At 46.1% G+C, this 16,572-nt stretch overlaps 1 protein-coding gene across 1 annotated transcript in view; it reads right to left on the reverse strand.

Annotated features, from left to right (window-relative positions):
* LOC140389468 (EEF1A lysine methyltransferase 3-like) overlaps positions 1–16,173 on the reverse strand; it is a 37,029-nt gene extending 20,856 nt beyond the window's left edge. Inside the window, exons 1-2 of the mRNA XM_072473597.1 lie at positions 16,110–16,173; positions 15,707–15,944 (exon numbers count right to left, since the gene is read on the reverse strand). Coding sequence (XP_072329698.1) covers positions 15,707–15,874 — 168 coding nt within the window. The 5' untranslated portion in view covers positions 15,875–15,944; positions 16,110–16,173. The remainder of the gene's footprint in view (positions 1–15,706; positions 15,945–16,109) is intronic.
* Positions 16,174–16,572: the final 399 nt, after the last annotated feature.

Below are 16,572 nucleotides of genomic sequence, written 5' to 3' on the forward strand. Positions count from 1 at the left end.
ATGGTATACTATAAGTGAGACAATTCTAATGAATGGAAAGGCCCAGGAAAGATCATAGGCATAGATGGCAAAACAATTATTTTGCAACATGGTAATCAAACTGTTAGGGTACATTCATCAAGGATAATGGGGACAGATTACAAATTTTCAAATTTAGACAGAGCAGAAAGACATGATGAGGAACCAGAGTCATCTGGTACGCATGTGTTACAGAATTATGAGGACCAATTAACTGATATAGACAGGGTTTCTGTGGAGGAACACAACACTTCTGGTGAATTAAAACAGGCCATTTTTCCGAAAGGGCAACTGCCAAAAGTTGGTACAAAAGTGACATACTTGCCTGAAGGGTCTAGTCAATGGAAGGATGCAACTGTTATTAGTAGAGCAGGGAAGGCCACTGGAAAGTATATGCATTGGTTGAATGTACAGCATTCAGGGGAAGGAGTCAAGACAATGGATTGGGAAAACGAAGTTCAAAAATGGAAGGCACAGAAACGCAGTGTCAGTTCAGATAGTACATCGGATAGTAAACAGGTCTGCAGGAAAAGGTCGAGAACTATTGAAAGGACATCCCACAGCAGAAGGGAAAGATCAAGCAGTAGCAGTACAGAACGAGATACCAGGCGGGAGGCGGGACGTAGTTTGTCAAGATCTCGGAACATGAGTAAGACTACGAATACTAATAGGAATAGAAGCCCACATGCACGTGAGATTTTGGTGCCTTCAAATAAATTAGATAAAAATTTTATCAAAGAAGCTATACAGCAAGAATTGCATAGTTGGAGTGAATTTGGGGTATACACGGAAGTACCAGATAGGGGACAACGAGCTCTATCCCACAGATGGATTTGCACGGAAAAGGTTCTTCCGGATGGAACTTATAAGGCAAAGGCCAGGCTCGTGGCAAAGGGGATTTGAAGAAAGCTTAGAAGATCAGGATTTAAGGGTATATTCACCTACAGCAGGAAAGGTTATTTTAAAGATCTTCTTGGCTCTATCAGCCACAAAGGCATGGGAATGCAAATCTATAGATGTAAAAGCTGCCTTTTTGCAGGGGCATCAGCTCCAGAGAGACATTTTTCTCCGTCCTCGTAAAGAAGCAGCTAACACAGAAGGGGTACTTTGGAAGTTGAACAAATGTGTATATGGATTAAATGATGCATCTAGAGTCTGGTATTTTTCGGAAAGGTCAGTTTTGTTAAAGTAAGGCTGTTGCCAGTTGAAAGCAGATCCTGCAATGTTTTACTGGCACTATAAAGGAAATCGTTCTGGCTTTTTTATGATGCATGTCGATGATTTTTTGTGGGGTGGGACTAGTGATTTTGAAGCTATTGTAATCTCTGGTTTGAGGAAAGAATTCAGGGTTGGAAGTCAGGCTTCCGGTGGATTTAAATATATTGGACTGGAAATTGGACAGACTAAGTTAGGGCAACTTTGCGTCAGCAATCTTATTTGGAAAGCATCACCCCAATAGCAATTAGTCGTGGCCGAGTTTCACAAAAAGATGCAATGGTTTCAAAGATAGAAAAAGAGCAACTATGAAGTTTAATTGGGCAACTGAACTGGTTAGGTAGACAGACTAGACCGGACATGAGTTTTGATGTCTTAGAGTTCAGTACAAAAATGAATGATCCTGAAGTGGAAGACATAATAAGAGCAAATAAAGCATTGGCCTAACTAAAAATGCAGGAGTGTGTTTTGAAGTTCCCGGTTTTAGGTGACCTTAAGCACTTGAAACTCATAGTTTATAGTGATGCGTCCTACGCAAATTTATGTGATGGGGTTTCAAGCGCAGGAGGTTTTATAATTTTCCTTTTGGGGGACAATGGTAAATGTTGCCCACTTGTGTGGGAAACAAAGAAAATAAGGAGAGTGGTAAAAAGCGCTTTGGCTGCTGAGTCGTTAAGCCTTGTAGAGGTGGTGGATATGGCTTTTTATATAAGTATGATATTGACAGAAATTTTGGGATTAGGGGATTTGAGTAAAATACCTATTGACTGTCACATTGACAATAAATCGCTGTGGGAAAATGTGCACTCTAAAAAAAAGTGTAAATGAAAAGAGGTTACGGATTGACATCGCAAGTTTGAAGCAGATGTTGGACAGAGGGGAAATAACAAAAATTAAATGGGTCGACAGGAGCTATCACCTGTGAGACTGTTTTACGAAAAGAGGGGCGAGATCACAGAAACTTTTGGATATTGTTAATGAAGGGTGCTTGTTTCTGTGACTTTTTTTTTTTCTTTCTCGTCCAAACAAAATAAAAAGGGGGGGGACATCATGTGTGTGTTTTTGAGTTTCTTGCACATTGTTTTCACCTAATTTTTTTTTTTCTCCAAGGAAGGGGAGACTGTTAAGTAATGGGTTAAGATACATTGCAATTAGTTGTCTCATTTATGTTAAGTATCCATTCATTGACACTGAAAGGGCTTCAGGTGGCCTCTGCCAGGTGGTGTGTTGTTAAGAGTTTTGTCCAGAGGCTGTGGAAGTGAAATAAATGGTGTTTGATGAAAAGGAACAAGAACTTTAGACTCTTCATTTCACAGCAACTAAAACATCTAACATGTGGTACCGCGATTTAAGAAAGATAGCAGAGATAATCCTGGAAACTGTACGCCGGTAAGCCTCACATTGGTAGTCGGTAAATAATTGGAAAGAATTTTATACCCATTTGGAAACAAATGGACTTATAAGTGATAGCATGGTTTTGTGAAGGGGAGGTCGTGGCTCACTAATTTTATTGAGTTTTTTGAAGAGGTGACAAAGATGATTGATGAGGGGAGGGCAGGAGATGTTGTTTACATGGACTTAGTAAAGCCTTTGACAAGGTGCCTCCTGGCAGACTGGTAAAAAATGTGATGTCACACGGGGTCAGAGGTGAGGTGGCAAGATGGATGCAGAACTGGCCCAGTCACGGAAGGCAAAGGGTAGCAATAGAAGAGTGATTGTCTGAATGAAAGGTTGTGACTAGTGGTGTTCCACAGAGATCTGTGCTGGGACATCTGTTGTTTGTAGTGTACATGAATGATTTGGAGGAAAATGTAGCTGGTCTGATTAGTAACTTCATGGATGACACCAATGTTGGTGGAGTGGCAGATAGTGTTGAGGATTGTCAGAGGATACAGTAGGACATAGATAGGTTGGAGACTTGGGAAGCGAAATGCAAATGGAGTTTTATGCGGACAAATATGAGGTAATCCATTTTGGTGCTTCTAACATAGAGGGGAAATATACCGTAAATGGCAAATCTCTTAGGAATATAGAAAGTCAGAGAGATCTGGGCGTGCAGGTCCACAGATCTTTGAAAATGGCAACACAAGTGGACACGGTAGTCAAGAAAGCATACGGAATGCTTGCCTTCATTGGACTGGGCACCGAGTATAAAAACTGGCAATGTATAGAACTTTAGTAAGGCCACACTTGGAATATTGTGCACAGTTCTGGTCGCCACACTACCAGAAGGATGTGGAGGCTGTGGATATGGTGCAGAGAAGGTTTACCAGGATGTTGCCTAATCCGGGGGGTGTTAGCTTTGTCGAGACGCTGGAAAGACTCAGACTGTTTTTATCAGAAAGATGGGGTGACCTGATAGCGATCTACACGATTACAAGCGGCATAGATAGCATGGATGGGCAGGCACTCTTTCCCAGGGAGGAGGGGTGAGTCACCAGGGAGCATAAGTTTAAGATCCGTGGGGCAAAATTTACAGGAGATGTGCGGGCAGGTTTTTTATGCAGAGGGTGGTGAGTGCCTGGAACGCGTTGTCAGGGGAGGCTGTGTAAGCAGATGCATTAGCGGCTTTCAAATAACATGTTGACAAATACATGGAAAAGATGGTTTTCGAGGGATAGAACATAGATATAGACATACAGTGCAGAAGGAGGCCATTCGACCCATCAAGTCTGCACCGACCCACTTAAGCCCTCACTTCCACCCTATCCCCATAAACCAATAACCCCTTATAACCTTTTTGGACACTAAGGCCAATTTAGCATGGCCAATCCACCTAACCTGCACGTCTTTGGACTGTGGGAGGAAACCGGAGCACCCGGAGGAAACCCACGCAGACACGGGGAGAACGTGCAGACTCTGCACAGACAGTGACCCAGCGGGGAATCGAACCTGGGACCCTGGCGCTGTGAAGTCACAGTGCTATCCACTTGTGCTATCATGCTGCCCAAGGAAGCGCTGAGGGTTTTGGCAAAGGTTGGTATCATTACAGGTACAGGCTTGGAGGGCCGAAGGGCCTGTTCCTGTGTTGTATTGTTCTTTGTTCATTGTTCTTTGTTCTTTGGCCAACCCATCGAATACTCCAGCTGAGCAGGGAGACAGTGCAACACATCTGCCAGATCATGGCGCATCAGGCACTGCGAGGGTATGGGGGAGGCACTCGGCTTCGGTGGCAGTCATGCTGATGGTCACACTGAACGTCTACACCATGGGGTCCTTGCAGGCACCGAGTGGGGACCTGTCCGGGATCTTACAGAACCTGGTGAACAGGTGCATCCGCGCAGTCACAGAGGGCCTATATGCCCAGGTGGCTCATTGTATCCATTTCATTGTGGACAGAGACCACCTGGATGCCCAGGCAGCTGGACTCGTTGCTATTGCAACATACCGAGGGTCCAGGGGGTGGTCTGCGGGATGCATGTCTATCTCTGAGCACCTGAAGATTCTTGGCCACTCTACAAAAACAGAAAGGGGTTCCATTGAATGAACGTGGAGCTGATATGTGACCATGAGCTGCACACCATGCACGTCTGTGCCCGGCACCCGACAATGTGCATGACACCTTCATTCTACAGGGTGGGGGTCCTGGGTTTGCAGTGTCCCGGGTCTGGTCCATGGGATGGAGGATGATGATAACCCGGTCCGTGATGACCTCTGGTGCTCCGCATCATTTGAATACGTCTGAGTCCTGCCCCTGGTTGTATTTTCCACGGTCTAGCTGGGTGATCCCTGCATGCGAGGTGGGCATTCCATCACATCAGATCCATGCGGTGATGGGGACGATCGGCAAGGGAGGGTACGCGCTCAGGCCACCCACAACGACTGCACATAACCCCCCTCTCACATCCCCTCTCTGACCAGACCAACCCACACACCCATCTGACAGAACAGCGAAGCAGGTTGTAAAAGTGTGAACAGGTGTTTAATGTGACAATGTATATACAGATTCGTGCCCTAGCCCCTGTCACTGAACTGTGCCCTGCACCCATGCCAACTTAACTGATGTTCACTTTTCTAGCCTTAAAGGTCCCTAAACGACGCTTTGGTAGATCCCCAGATGGTACAGAAGGACTAGAGGCAGCTTCCTGTGATTCCTGCCCTGCTACCTATTCCCCATTGGTGGCCGTCTTCTGGGGTGACTCAGCGTGGATGGGCCTGGCAGCTGCTCGGGCGCCCCAGGTGTGTGGTGCTGCCCCATTCTGTCCACCAAATGCACCACGGACAGCAGGTGGGGAAGTCCAAAGTGCTGCGGTGTTCCGGTACCTTCCGTGTGGGTGTCACTGGCATGGCCGCATCACTTCCCCTCCTTCGGGGAGACTGCTGAACCCTGGCTAATCTGTGGGACGGGGGTGTGAGTGGAGCTATCATCTGACGCTCCCCTGCCACCTGGAACTACCACTCTTGGAGTTTTACTCATTTTGCGAACAGGGTCTGCATGTTTGCGGCCATAGAGCAAAGGGAGTGGGCTACTTCCACCTGGGACTGCGTCACATCACCCATTGATTGTGGTGCCACCTTCTAGGTCTCTGTCACATCAGCCAGTGATTGTGCCATCTCCCTCTGGGACTGGGCCACCTCCCTCTGTCTCTGTCCCATTTCGGTCATCGCATGGGCGTTGCCACCGATGTTCCCAACCTTGATCTACTGTGACTGTGTCTGGGTCACGCTGAGAAGCTGCAATTTACAGGTGGCGCTGGCGTATGGTTACCTGTCAGGTGGCAACCCTGCCCTAGGCCTCGGGCAGTGCTTGCACAGATTGCCCCAGGTCTTGGACATGCAGATCCATAGGCAAAAGCATCGCCCCCAATGCCTCCACCTGTGCGGTGTTGGCCTGTGTGGCATGCATGGTTTGTACCACCTTCTGCTCCTGAACGTGGTTGGACATCTCCAACTGTGCCTATAGATGCTGGATGCTCACCGACAACCCCTCATGTTGTCCCTGGCTCTGCAACCGAATCTCCACAATCTCTACACTCGATGGGAACGTCTGTTCCAGGCCTCCAAATCCCGCCAGGGTGGCAGGCAGTTCCTGGGTTGGCCAACCCTCCGACCGTCTGCCCCTTCGGGAGTTCCTGCCTCCACTTGCTGTACTGGGTCAGCTGTGTAGTGCACACCAGATAGTGTCCGGGAAACCTCTTCACTAAAGTGCCAGCACCAACCGAGGTGACTGGCTCTGGGATGGCAGAGGCTTTTGGAGACAGCTGTGACAGGAAATCCATGACTAGATGACGGGGGCTGGGGAGGTTGGTGAGTGCGGTTGGTTGGAGTAACGGTAGGGGTGAGGTTGATGTGGGGGTGCGGGGATGGTGAGGGTGATGTGGGGTGAAAGTCGTGTGGGAAGGAGGTGAGGGTGAGGGTGATGTGGGGGTGCGGGAATGGTGAGTGTGAGGATGGTGTGAGGGTGACGGTGGTGGTGATGCCACGGTAAGGGGTCACTATCCTAGAGCTACTGCACAATATGTCTATCCACCAACAAGACTTACTCCCAACTCCCCGAGGCACAGAGTCATAGAGTAGGTTTACACTGCCATCTGCTGTTCGGGGTCATGTGCAGCATTATATACAAGATTGCTTATGCATATCATCACAGCATGCCCGGCGGTCCCCCTCCAATTGTCTACTGCTCCCGGCGGTTCTGGACGGCCTGCTTCTGGGGGCCGGGGGTCAAACTGAAAACGACAGTGTTAGGCAGTCTGATGACGCATGCAGTCCTGCGTTTGGGTAGCTGTTGGCCTCATTGGCCAGGGCACCCGGACATGTTGGCCAGTATGTGGTGCAGGATGGGGGTTCAGCTGTCCTCCGGGTTTGGGGGCAGTAGGGTTACAGGTGTGTCTGAGGGGGTTAGTGCTAGGGGCAGTGTTGCCTCCTCACCCTAGTCATCCTGGTGAGGTTGTCCACTTGTTTCCGGCACTGCTGGCCGGTCCGGACAGTGTTGCTGGTGGCACTGACCGCCTCTGCCACCTGCCCCAGGCACGACGAATGGCTATGGCTGGCAGCCTTCTTCCCGGGCTGGGTACAGGGTCAACGGGCTCTCCCCCACCGCATCCAGGAGCGTCTCCAGTTCCCATCACTGAAGCATGGTGCTGTGTGCCTTGCCGACATCTTGTTGGCAGGGACGGTTTTTGCGGGGAGTGATGTGTCTAGATGCGAATGCAGCTTGTCAGCAACCTGAGTGTCAGTCCCGCAACATTTTTCATTGCAATAGATTGTGTTCCATCCAGTGCCGGTGCTAGCCCCTCAACGGGAGCTAGAACGGTCCTGGTGCGGCACCAATTTTGCCAGCCGTGGAGCTCCACGAGGCCTGCGCCGGCGCCAACACCGTCTCAGAAATGGAGAATCCAGTCCAGTATTTCTCTAACTGGGGTGAGCAAAATCCTTAGTTTCAGCAGGATACAAAGAAACATTTTAGTGCGACTTAGCACAGAATGTGTTTCACGATCTCTGACCAGACAGTGGCTCGGCGACTGAACAGACTCCCCAACATTTTATCTGAATTTTGTAAGACTGTGAGGAAAGGTTGTCTCGCTCCAGGAGTTAAAACAATGTTAAAACAAACTTTATTCCCAACACAGTATCAAAATACCTTTAACATCACACCAACAAATAGCTTACAATTACCCCTTAAACAATAAAATGATTACAGTAATGCTTAACTGCTATCTTTATTCACACTCAAACAACCCAAAAAAAATTTCAGTCTCAATTCACTGTTCAACAGTTAGCAATCAGGAATGTCTGCTTTACAGAGATGGACTTTGAGGAAGATAAATCTTCTGAACAAAGAGTAAAGAACAATACAGCACAGGAACAGGCCCTTTGGCCCTCCAAGACTGTACTGGTCATGATACTTACCTTGGCCAAAACCCTGCGCACTTTCTAGTGCCGTATCCCGCCACACCCACCTATCCATGTGTTTGTCAAGATGCCTTTTGAATGCCGTCAATGTATCTGCTTCCAAAACCTCCCCTGGCAACGTGTTCCAGGCATTTACCACCCTCTGTGTAAAATACCTTCTTTGCACAACGCCTCTAAACATTGCCCGAAGAACCTTAAACCTATGACCCTTGAGACTGACCCCTCCACCCTGGGAAAGAGTACCTGCAAATCCACCCTATCCATTGGCACATAATTGTGTAGACCTCGATCAGGATACCCCTCCGCTTCCGTTGTTCTAATGCAAACAGTCCAAGACTATTCAGCCTCTCCGCATAGAGGCACCCTCCAGACCAGGCAACATCCTGAAAAAACACCTCTGCACCTTCTCAAAAGCCTCCATAGTCTTCTAGTCGTGTGGCGACCAGAATCGTGCACAATATTCCAAATGCGGCCTTACAAAGTTTCCATACAACTGCAGCATGAATTGCCAGTTTTTATACTCACTGCCCCATCCAATGAACACAAGCATTCCATATGCTTTCTTGACTACCTTGTCAACTTGTGTTGCCACTTGCAAAACGCTGTGGACCTGCATTCCCTGGGTCTCTTTGATGTTCAATATTCTAAAGTGTTTTGCCATTTATGGTACATTTCCCTCTATGTGAGCCCCACCAAAATTCATTACCAGACATTTGTCCAGATTAAACTCCATTCACCATTTTGAAATGAAAATCGCTTATTGCCACAAGTAGGCTTCAAATGAAGTTACTGTGAAAAGCCCCTAGTCACCACATTCCGGCGCCTGTTCGGGGGGGCTGTTATAGGAATCGAACCGTGCTACTGGCCTGCCTTGGTCTGCTTTCAAAGCCAGCAATTTAGCCCTGTGCTAAACAGCCCCAAGTCTCTGCCCAAGTCTCAAACCTATCCATGTCCTGCTGTATTCTCTGACAATCCGCAGCCCTATCTGCCACGCCACCAACCTTGACATCACCTGCGAACTTACTAATGAAGCCAGCTAAATTTTCCTCCAAATTGTTTATGTGTACTACAAACAATTGAGGCCCCAGCACAGATCCCTGTCGAACACCACAAGTCACAACCTTCCATTCAGAAAAACAACATTCTACAGCTACTCTTTGCCTTCTGTGACCGAGCCAGTTCTGTATCCATCTTACCACCTCACCTCTGACCCCGTGTGCCTTCACATTTTGTACAAATCTGCCATGAGGCACATTGTCAAAGGTTTTACTGAAGTCCATGTAAACAACACCCACCGCCCTCCCCTTATCAATTATCTTTGTCACCTCCTCCGAATACTCGATCATGTCGTGAGGCACGACCACCCTTTCACAAAACCATGCTGTCTATCGCTAATGAGCCAATTTGTTTCTAAATGGGTATACATCCTGTCCTGGAGAATTATCTCCAATAAATTTCCTTCTACATGAGGCTCACCGGTCTATAGATTCCAGGATTATCCCTGCTAACTTTCTTAAACAGTCTGCCATATTAGCTATTCTCTAGTCCTCTGGTACAGTGTAAACCCGGTAAAGTGACGTCACAGGAGACGGTCACCTGATTGGCTGCAAGGCAGACTGGGCTAAATTTGAATATTTGTGGAGTTACTAGTTTTAATTTGATTTGGATTACTATGTTTCAAATTTGAATTAGATTACTATTTTTAAGTTGATTTGAATTACTATTTTTAAATGTTTAAATCTCATTTAAATAAGTATTTTGGGTCGATTTAAATTACTATTTTTAAGTTGATTTAAATAATTTTTTAAATTTTAATTAAATAACTTTTTAAATTTCAATTAAATAACTATTTAATTTGTTGTCAGATCAAGAAATATAAATCCTCAGGGATAAAGCTAATTAAATAGTATATAGGAGATCGGATGTAATCCGACACAACAAGATCTTTCTAAAGTTTAATTTCAAAAGTTTAATTTAAAGGAATAAATTATGGCAGGACAGCTCCAAGGCGTGGTCTGCTCCTCTTGCTCCATGTGGCAGGTTGGGGACATTTCCAGTCCCCAGGGTCAGCATGTGTGCAGGAAGTGTCTCCAGTTACACCTCCTGGAAGCTCGAGTTTCAGAGGTGGAGCGGCGACTGGTGACACTGTGGAGCATCTGCGAGTCGGAGAGCATCGTGGATCGCACGTATAGAGAGGTGGTCACACCACAGGCTCAGACTCCGCAGGCAGGAAGGGAATAGACGACCACCAGACAGAGCAAGAGAGCCAGGCAGGTAGTGAAGGAATCTCCTGTGGCCATTCCCCTGCAGAACAGATATACCGCTTTGGATTCCTGGGACATTGGGACCGGTTCTGGGGGAGGTGGGACCTGTACAAACTGGACGGGTTACACCTGGGCAGGACTGGAACTGATGTCCAATTTGCTAGAGCTGTTGGGGAGAGTTTAAACTAATGTGGCAGGGGGATGGGAACCGATGCAGGAAGTCGGAAGGTAGTAAAACAGGGACAGAAAAAAAAGGCAGTAAGGGGGAAAGCATAAGACAGAGAAGCCATAGTCAAAATCAAAAACGGCGACAGTACAAGGTATTGTGACTGAGGGGAGCTCAGTGAATAGGCGGAGTAATACTGAAAGGAATAAAATGGGAAGTAAAAACATAAATGGAAAGCGACGCGGCAGGTTGTTACATGAAGATATGGGTTCAACGACAAGGAAAATTAGGAGAAAAGTTAAGAGAAAAAATAACTTTGGAGAGGTTACTGATCAAGGTGTTAAGATTCAAAACAGAGGTATAAAAGCTTTACCTGAATGCTCGTAGTATTTGGAATAAGGTAAATGAGTTGATGGCGCAAATCATCGTGAATGACTATGATTTAGTGGCCATTACTGAAACATGGTTAAAGGATGGTCACGACTGGGAGTAAAATATCCAAGAGTATCAAACTATTCAGAAGGACAGAGTGGATGGCAAGGGAGGTGGTGTAGCTCTGTTATTTAAGGAAGACATCCAGACAATAGTAAGGGATGACATCGGTGCTATGGAGGATAAGGTTGAATCCATTTGGGTGGCAATCAGGAATAGTAAGGCGAAAAAGTCACTGATAGGAATAGTCCACAGGCTACCAAATAGTAACATTATGGTGGGGCAGGCAATAAACAAATAAATAATTGATGCAAGTAGAAATGGTACAGCAGTTATTATGGGGGATTTTAATCTACATGTCGATTGGTTTAACGAGGTCATTTAAGGCAGCCTTGAGGAGGAGTTTATAGAATGTATCCGCGATAGTTTCCTAGCACAGTATGTAATGGAACCTATGAGGGAACAAGCGTTCCTAGATCTGGTCCTGTGTAATGAGACAGGATTGATTGATGATCTCATAGTTAGGGATCCTCTCGGAAGGAGCAATCACAATATGGTGGAATTTAAAATACAGATGGCGGGTGAGAAGGTAAAATCAAACACTAGTGTTTTGTGCTTAAACAAAGGAGATTACAATGGGATGAGAGAAGAGCTAGCTAAGGTAGACTGGGAGCAAAGAGTTTATGGTGAAACAGTTGAGGAATAGTGGAGAACCTTCCAAGCGATTTTTCACAGTGCTGAGCAAAGGTTTCTACCAACAAAAAGGAAGGACGGTAGAAAGAGGGAAAATCGACTGAGGATATCGAAGGAATTAAGGGAGAGTATCAAATTGAAGGAAAAAGCATACAAAGTGGCAAAGATTAGTGAGAGACTAGAGGACTGGGAAAACTTTAGGGAGCAACAGAAAGCTACTAAAAAAGCTATAAAGAAGAGAAAGATAGATTAGGAGAGTAAACTTGCTCAGAATACAAAAACAGATAGTAAACGTTTTTACTATTATATAAAACAAAAAAGAGTGGCTGAGGTAAATATTGGTCCTTTAGAGGATGAGAAGGGAGATTTAATAATAGGAGATGAGGAAATGGCTGAGGAACCGACCAGGTTTTCTGGGCGGTGATGAGGACAACACCAATGCGGTCGACATTAGCCAGTGCCTTCCATTATTTCTCTCCACCAATTGCATTGTTTACCGAAGAATGGGCAAAGAACAAAGAACAAAGAAAAGTACAGCCATGCTGCTCGTCTAAACTAAAATCTTCTACACTTCCTGGGTCTGTATCCCTCTATTCCCAACCTACTCACGTACTTGTCAAGATGCCCCTTAAATGTCACTATCCTCCCTGCTTCCACCACCTCCTCTGGCAATGAGTTCCAGGCACCCACTACCCTCTGTGTAAAAAACTTGCCTTGTACATCTCCTCTAAACCTTGCCCCTCGCACCTTAAACCTGTGCCCCCTAGCAATTGACCCCTCTACCCTGGGAAAAAGCCTCTGACTATCCACTCTGTCTATGCCCCTCATAATTTTGTAGACCTCTATCAGGTCTCCCCCTCAACCTCCGTCGTTCCAGTGAGGACAGACCAAGATTATTCAACCACTCCTCACAGCTAATGACCTCCATCCTGGTAAATCTCTTCTGCACCCTCTCTTAAGCCTCCACATCCTTCTGGTAATGTGGTGACCAGAGTTGAACACTATACTCCAAGTATGGCCTAACTAAGGGTCTATACAGCTGCAACATGACTTGCCAATTCTTATACTCAATGCCCCGGCCAATGAAGGCAAGCATGCCATATGCCTTCTTGGCTACCTTCTCCACATGTGTTGCCCCTTTCAGTGACCTGTGGACATGTACACCTAGATCTCTCTGACTTTCAATACTCTTGAGGGTTCTACCATTCACTGTATATTCCCTACCTGCATTAGACCTTCCAAAATGCATTACCTCACATTTGTCCAGATTAAATTTCATCTGCCATCTCTCCACCAAGTCTCCAAACAATCTAAATCCTGCTGAATCCTCCGACAGTCCTCATCGCTCTCCGCAATTCCAGCAACCTTTGTGTCATTCGCAAACCTTCTAATCAGACCAGTTACATTTTCCTCCAAATCCTTTATATATGCTATGAACAGCAAAGGTCCCAGCACTGATCCCTGCGGAACACCACTAGTCACAGCCCCCAGATTAGAAAAGCACCCTTCCATTGCTACTCTCTGCATTCTATGACCTAGCCATGTCTGTATACATCTTGCCAGCTCACCCCTGATCCCATGTGACTTCACCTTTTGTACCAGTCCACCATGAGGGACCTTGTCAAAGGCCTTACTGAAGTCCATATAGACAACATCCACTGCCTTACCTGCATCAATCATCTTTGTGACCTCCTCGAAAAACTCTATCAAGTTAGTGAGACACGACCTCCCCTTCACAAAACCATGCTGCCTTACACTAATACGTCCGTTTGCTTCCAAATGGGAGTAGATCCTGTCTCGAAGAGTAATTTCCCTACCACTGACATAAGGCTCACCGGCCTAGAGTTCCCTGGATTATCCTTGCTACCCTTCTTAAACAAAGGAACAACATTGGCTGTACTCCAGTCCTCCGGGACATCACCTGAAGACAGTGAGGATCCAATGATTTCTGTCAAGGCCTCAGCAATTTCCTCTGTGGCCTCCTTCAGTATTCTAGGGTAGATCCCATTCAGCCCTGGGGACTTATCTACCTTAATATTTTTCGAGACGCCCAACACCTTGTCTTTTTGGATCTCAATGTGACCCAGGCTATCTACACACCCTTCTCCAGACTCAGCATCCACCAATTCCTTCTTTTTGGTGAATACTGATGCCAAGTATTCATTTAGTAGCTCACCCATTTCGTCTGGCTCCACACATAGATTCCCTAGCCTAGCCTTCAGAGGGCCAACCCTTTCCCTGGCTACCCTCTTGCTTTTTATGTACATGTAAAAAGCCTTGGGATTTTCCTTAACCCTATTGCCAATGACTTTTCGTGACCTTATTTAGCCTTCCTGAATCCTTGCTTAAGTTCCTTCCTACTTTCCTTATATTCCACACAGGCTTAGTCTGTTCCCAGCCTTCTAGCCCTGACAAATGGCTCCTTTTTCTTTTTGACGAGGTCTACAATATCTCTCGTTATCCAAGGTACCCAAAATTTGCCGTATTTATCCTTCTTCCGTACAGGAACATGCCAGTCCTGAATTCCTTTCACTGACATTTGAAAGCCTCCGACATGTCAGATGTTGATTTACCCTCAAACATCTGCCCCCAATCTAGGTTCTTCAGTTCCCGCCTAATATTGTTATAATTATCCTTCCCACAATTTAGCACGTTCACCCTAGGACCACTCTTATCCTTGTCCACCAGCACTTTAAAACTTACTGAATTGTGGTCACTGTTCCCGAAATGCTCCCCCACTGAAACTTCTACCACCTGGCCGGGCTCATTCCCCAATACCAGGTCCAGTACAGCCCCTTTCCTAGTTGGACTATCTACATATTGTTTTAAGAATCCCTCCTGGATGCTCCTTAGAAACTCTGCTCCGTCCAAGCTCCTAGCACTAGGTGAGTCCCAGTCAATATTGGGGAAGTTAAAGTCTCCCATCACAACAACCCTGTTGTTTTTACTCCTTTCCAAAATCTGTCTACCTATCTGCTCCTCTATCTCCCGCTGGCTGTTGGGAGCCCTGTTGTAAACCCCCAACATTGTGACTGCACCCTTCTTAATCATGATCTCTACCCATATAGCTTCACTGCCTTCTGAAGTGTCCTTCCGTAGTACAGCTGTGATATTCTCCCTAACCAGAAGCACAACTCAACTCCGCCACCCCTTTTACATCCTCCTCTATCCCGCCTGAAACATCTAAATCCTGGAACGTTTAGCTGCCAATCCAATCCTTCCCTCAACCAGGTCTCTGTAATGGCAACAACATCATAGTTCCAAGTACTAATCCAAGCTCCAAATTCATCTGCCTTACCCGTTATACTTCTTGCATTAAAACATATGCACTTCAGGCCACCAGACCCGGTGTTTTCAGCAACGTCTCCCTGTCTGCTCTTCCTCAGAGCCATACTGGCCCAATTCACTAGTTCTCCCTCAATGTTTTCACCTTCTAACCTATTGCTCCAGTACCCACCCCCCGCCATACTAGTTTAAACCCTCCCGTGTGACACTAGCAAACCTTGCGGCCAGGATATTTATGCCTCTCCAGTTTAGATGCAACCCGTCCTTCTTATACAGGTCACACCTGCCCCGGAAGAGCTCCCAGTGGTCCAGATAACTGAAACCCTCCCTCCTACACCAGCTGTTTGGCCACGTGTTTAGCTGCTCTATCTTCCTACTTCTAGCCTCACTGGCACGTGGCACAGGGAGTAATCCCGAGATTACAACCCTTGAGGTCCTGTCTTTTAACTTTCTGCCTAGCTCCCTGAACTCCTGCTGCAGGGCCTCGTGCCCCTTCCTGCCTACGTCGTTAATAGCAATATGTACAACGACCTCTGCCTTTGCCATGTATTCATATTTCGATATAACAGCAATGAAGGGACATACTACCTTGCTGCAATGTATTCACTCCAGTCAACCTCTCCGCACGCTCAATCAACTGCTGGTGAATTATCTACTTCTGAACCAAACCCAACTCATGTTCCCTACCAGTTAAATGCAACTTTGGAAGATTAGAAACATGATCAATGCACCCAGTTGAACCTGTACATTAGGGAAAAGGAAACTGCGGTCAACTTACAGTGCTCCAGACTATGGCTCCATAGCCTAGCTTAGAAAATGGATTCACACCGATTCCTATCTTGAAACCACAGGTGCGGTAGTAGTCTATCATGATGAAATCATGGTCCTTGTCGATAAGCTGAAAAGAGGATTTTTCCATCAGTTTCATCACCTTCGTCTCGCACATTTTGTTGGATTCTGTGCGGTTTCTGGTGGACCAATCTCAGAGGCAGCCGTGTATCTTCACTTGATTCTTTCTGTGTAAAAGAAAATTAGATTTTTCAATCAGAAAGTTTGGAAACGTCCTTTTCTGTTTTCAGAACAACAAGCAGAGTCTAGGAAAAGTTTAGACACATTAATGTCGAAATTCATCTTCGTAGTTGAATTAAAATTGGCTGTGTCCAACTGGACGTCTGTTATACCCTCCACCCTCAGCAGTATTGAACCAGAGAGAGATGACTATCGAGCGGGTCGGGGACCAAATTATGGATTTGATGTCACTTCTCTTCCACAAATGTCCAAGTGACTCTGAAAATAACATTGACTAACGGAAGAGTAGAGCAGTGAGCTGACACAATTATAACACTGACAGCTATGGGAAGTATAACTGTTCCAAAGAAACTTGGATATTTTGCTCTGAACACGATGTCTAGTTTTGTTCTAAGTAAATGAAACTGTTGCCAGAAACATTTAAAACATTAAGCAATCACAAACAGAAAGTACGTTTAATAATGAACAATTTAAACCTTAGACCTTGCGGTGCTGATAGTGCTTCACATGTTGCTGATATTCAACTCCAAATTGTCGACCTTCAGATCCTGTCAAAAATAAATAACTATCACCACTGCCAATAGCAGGAAAAGCAAGTCAAGTGGACTAAATGAT

This window comes from Scyliorhinus torazame, chromosome 14 (genome assembly GCF_047496885.1).
Source record: "Scyliorhinus torazame isolate Kashiwa2021f chromosome 14, sScyTor2.1, whole genome shotgun sequence".
In the NCBI taxonomy this organism is placed as follows: domain Eukaryota; kingdom Metazoa; phylum Chordata; class Chondrichthyes; order Carcharhiniformes; family Scyliorhinidae; genus Scyliorhinus; species Scyliorhinus torazame.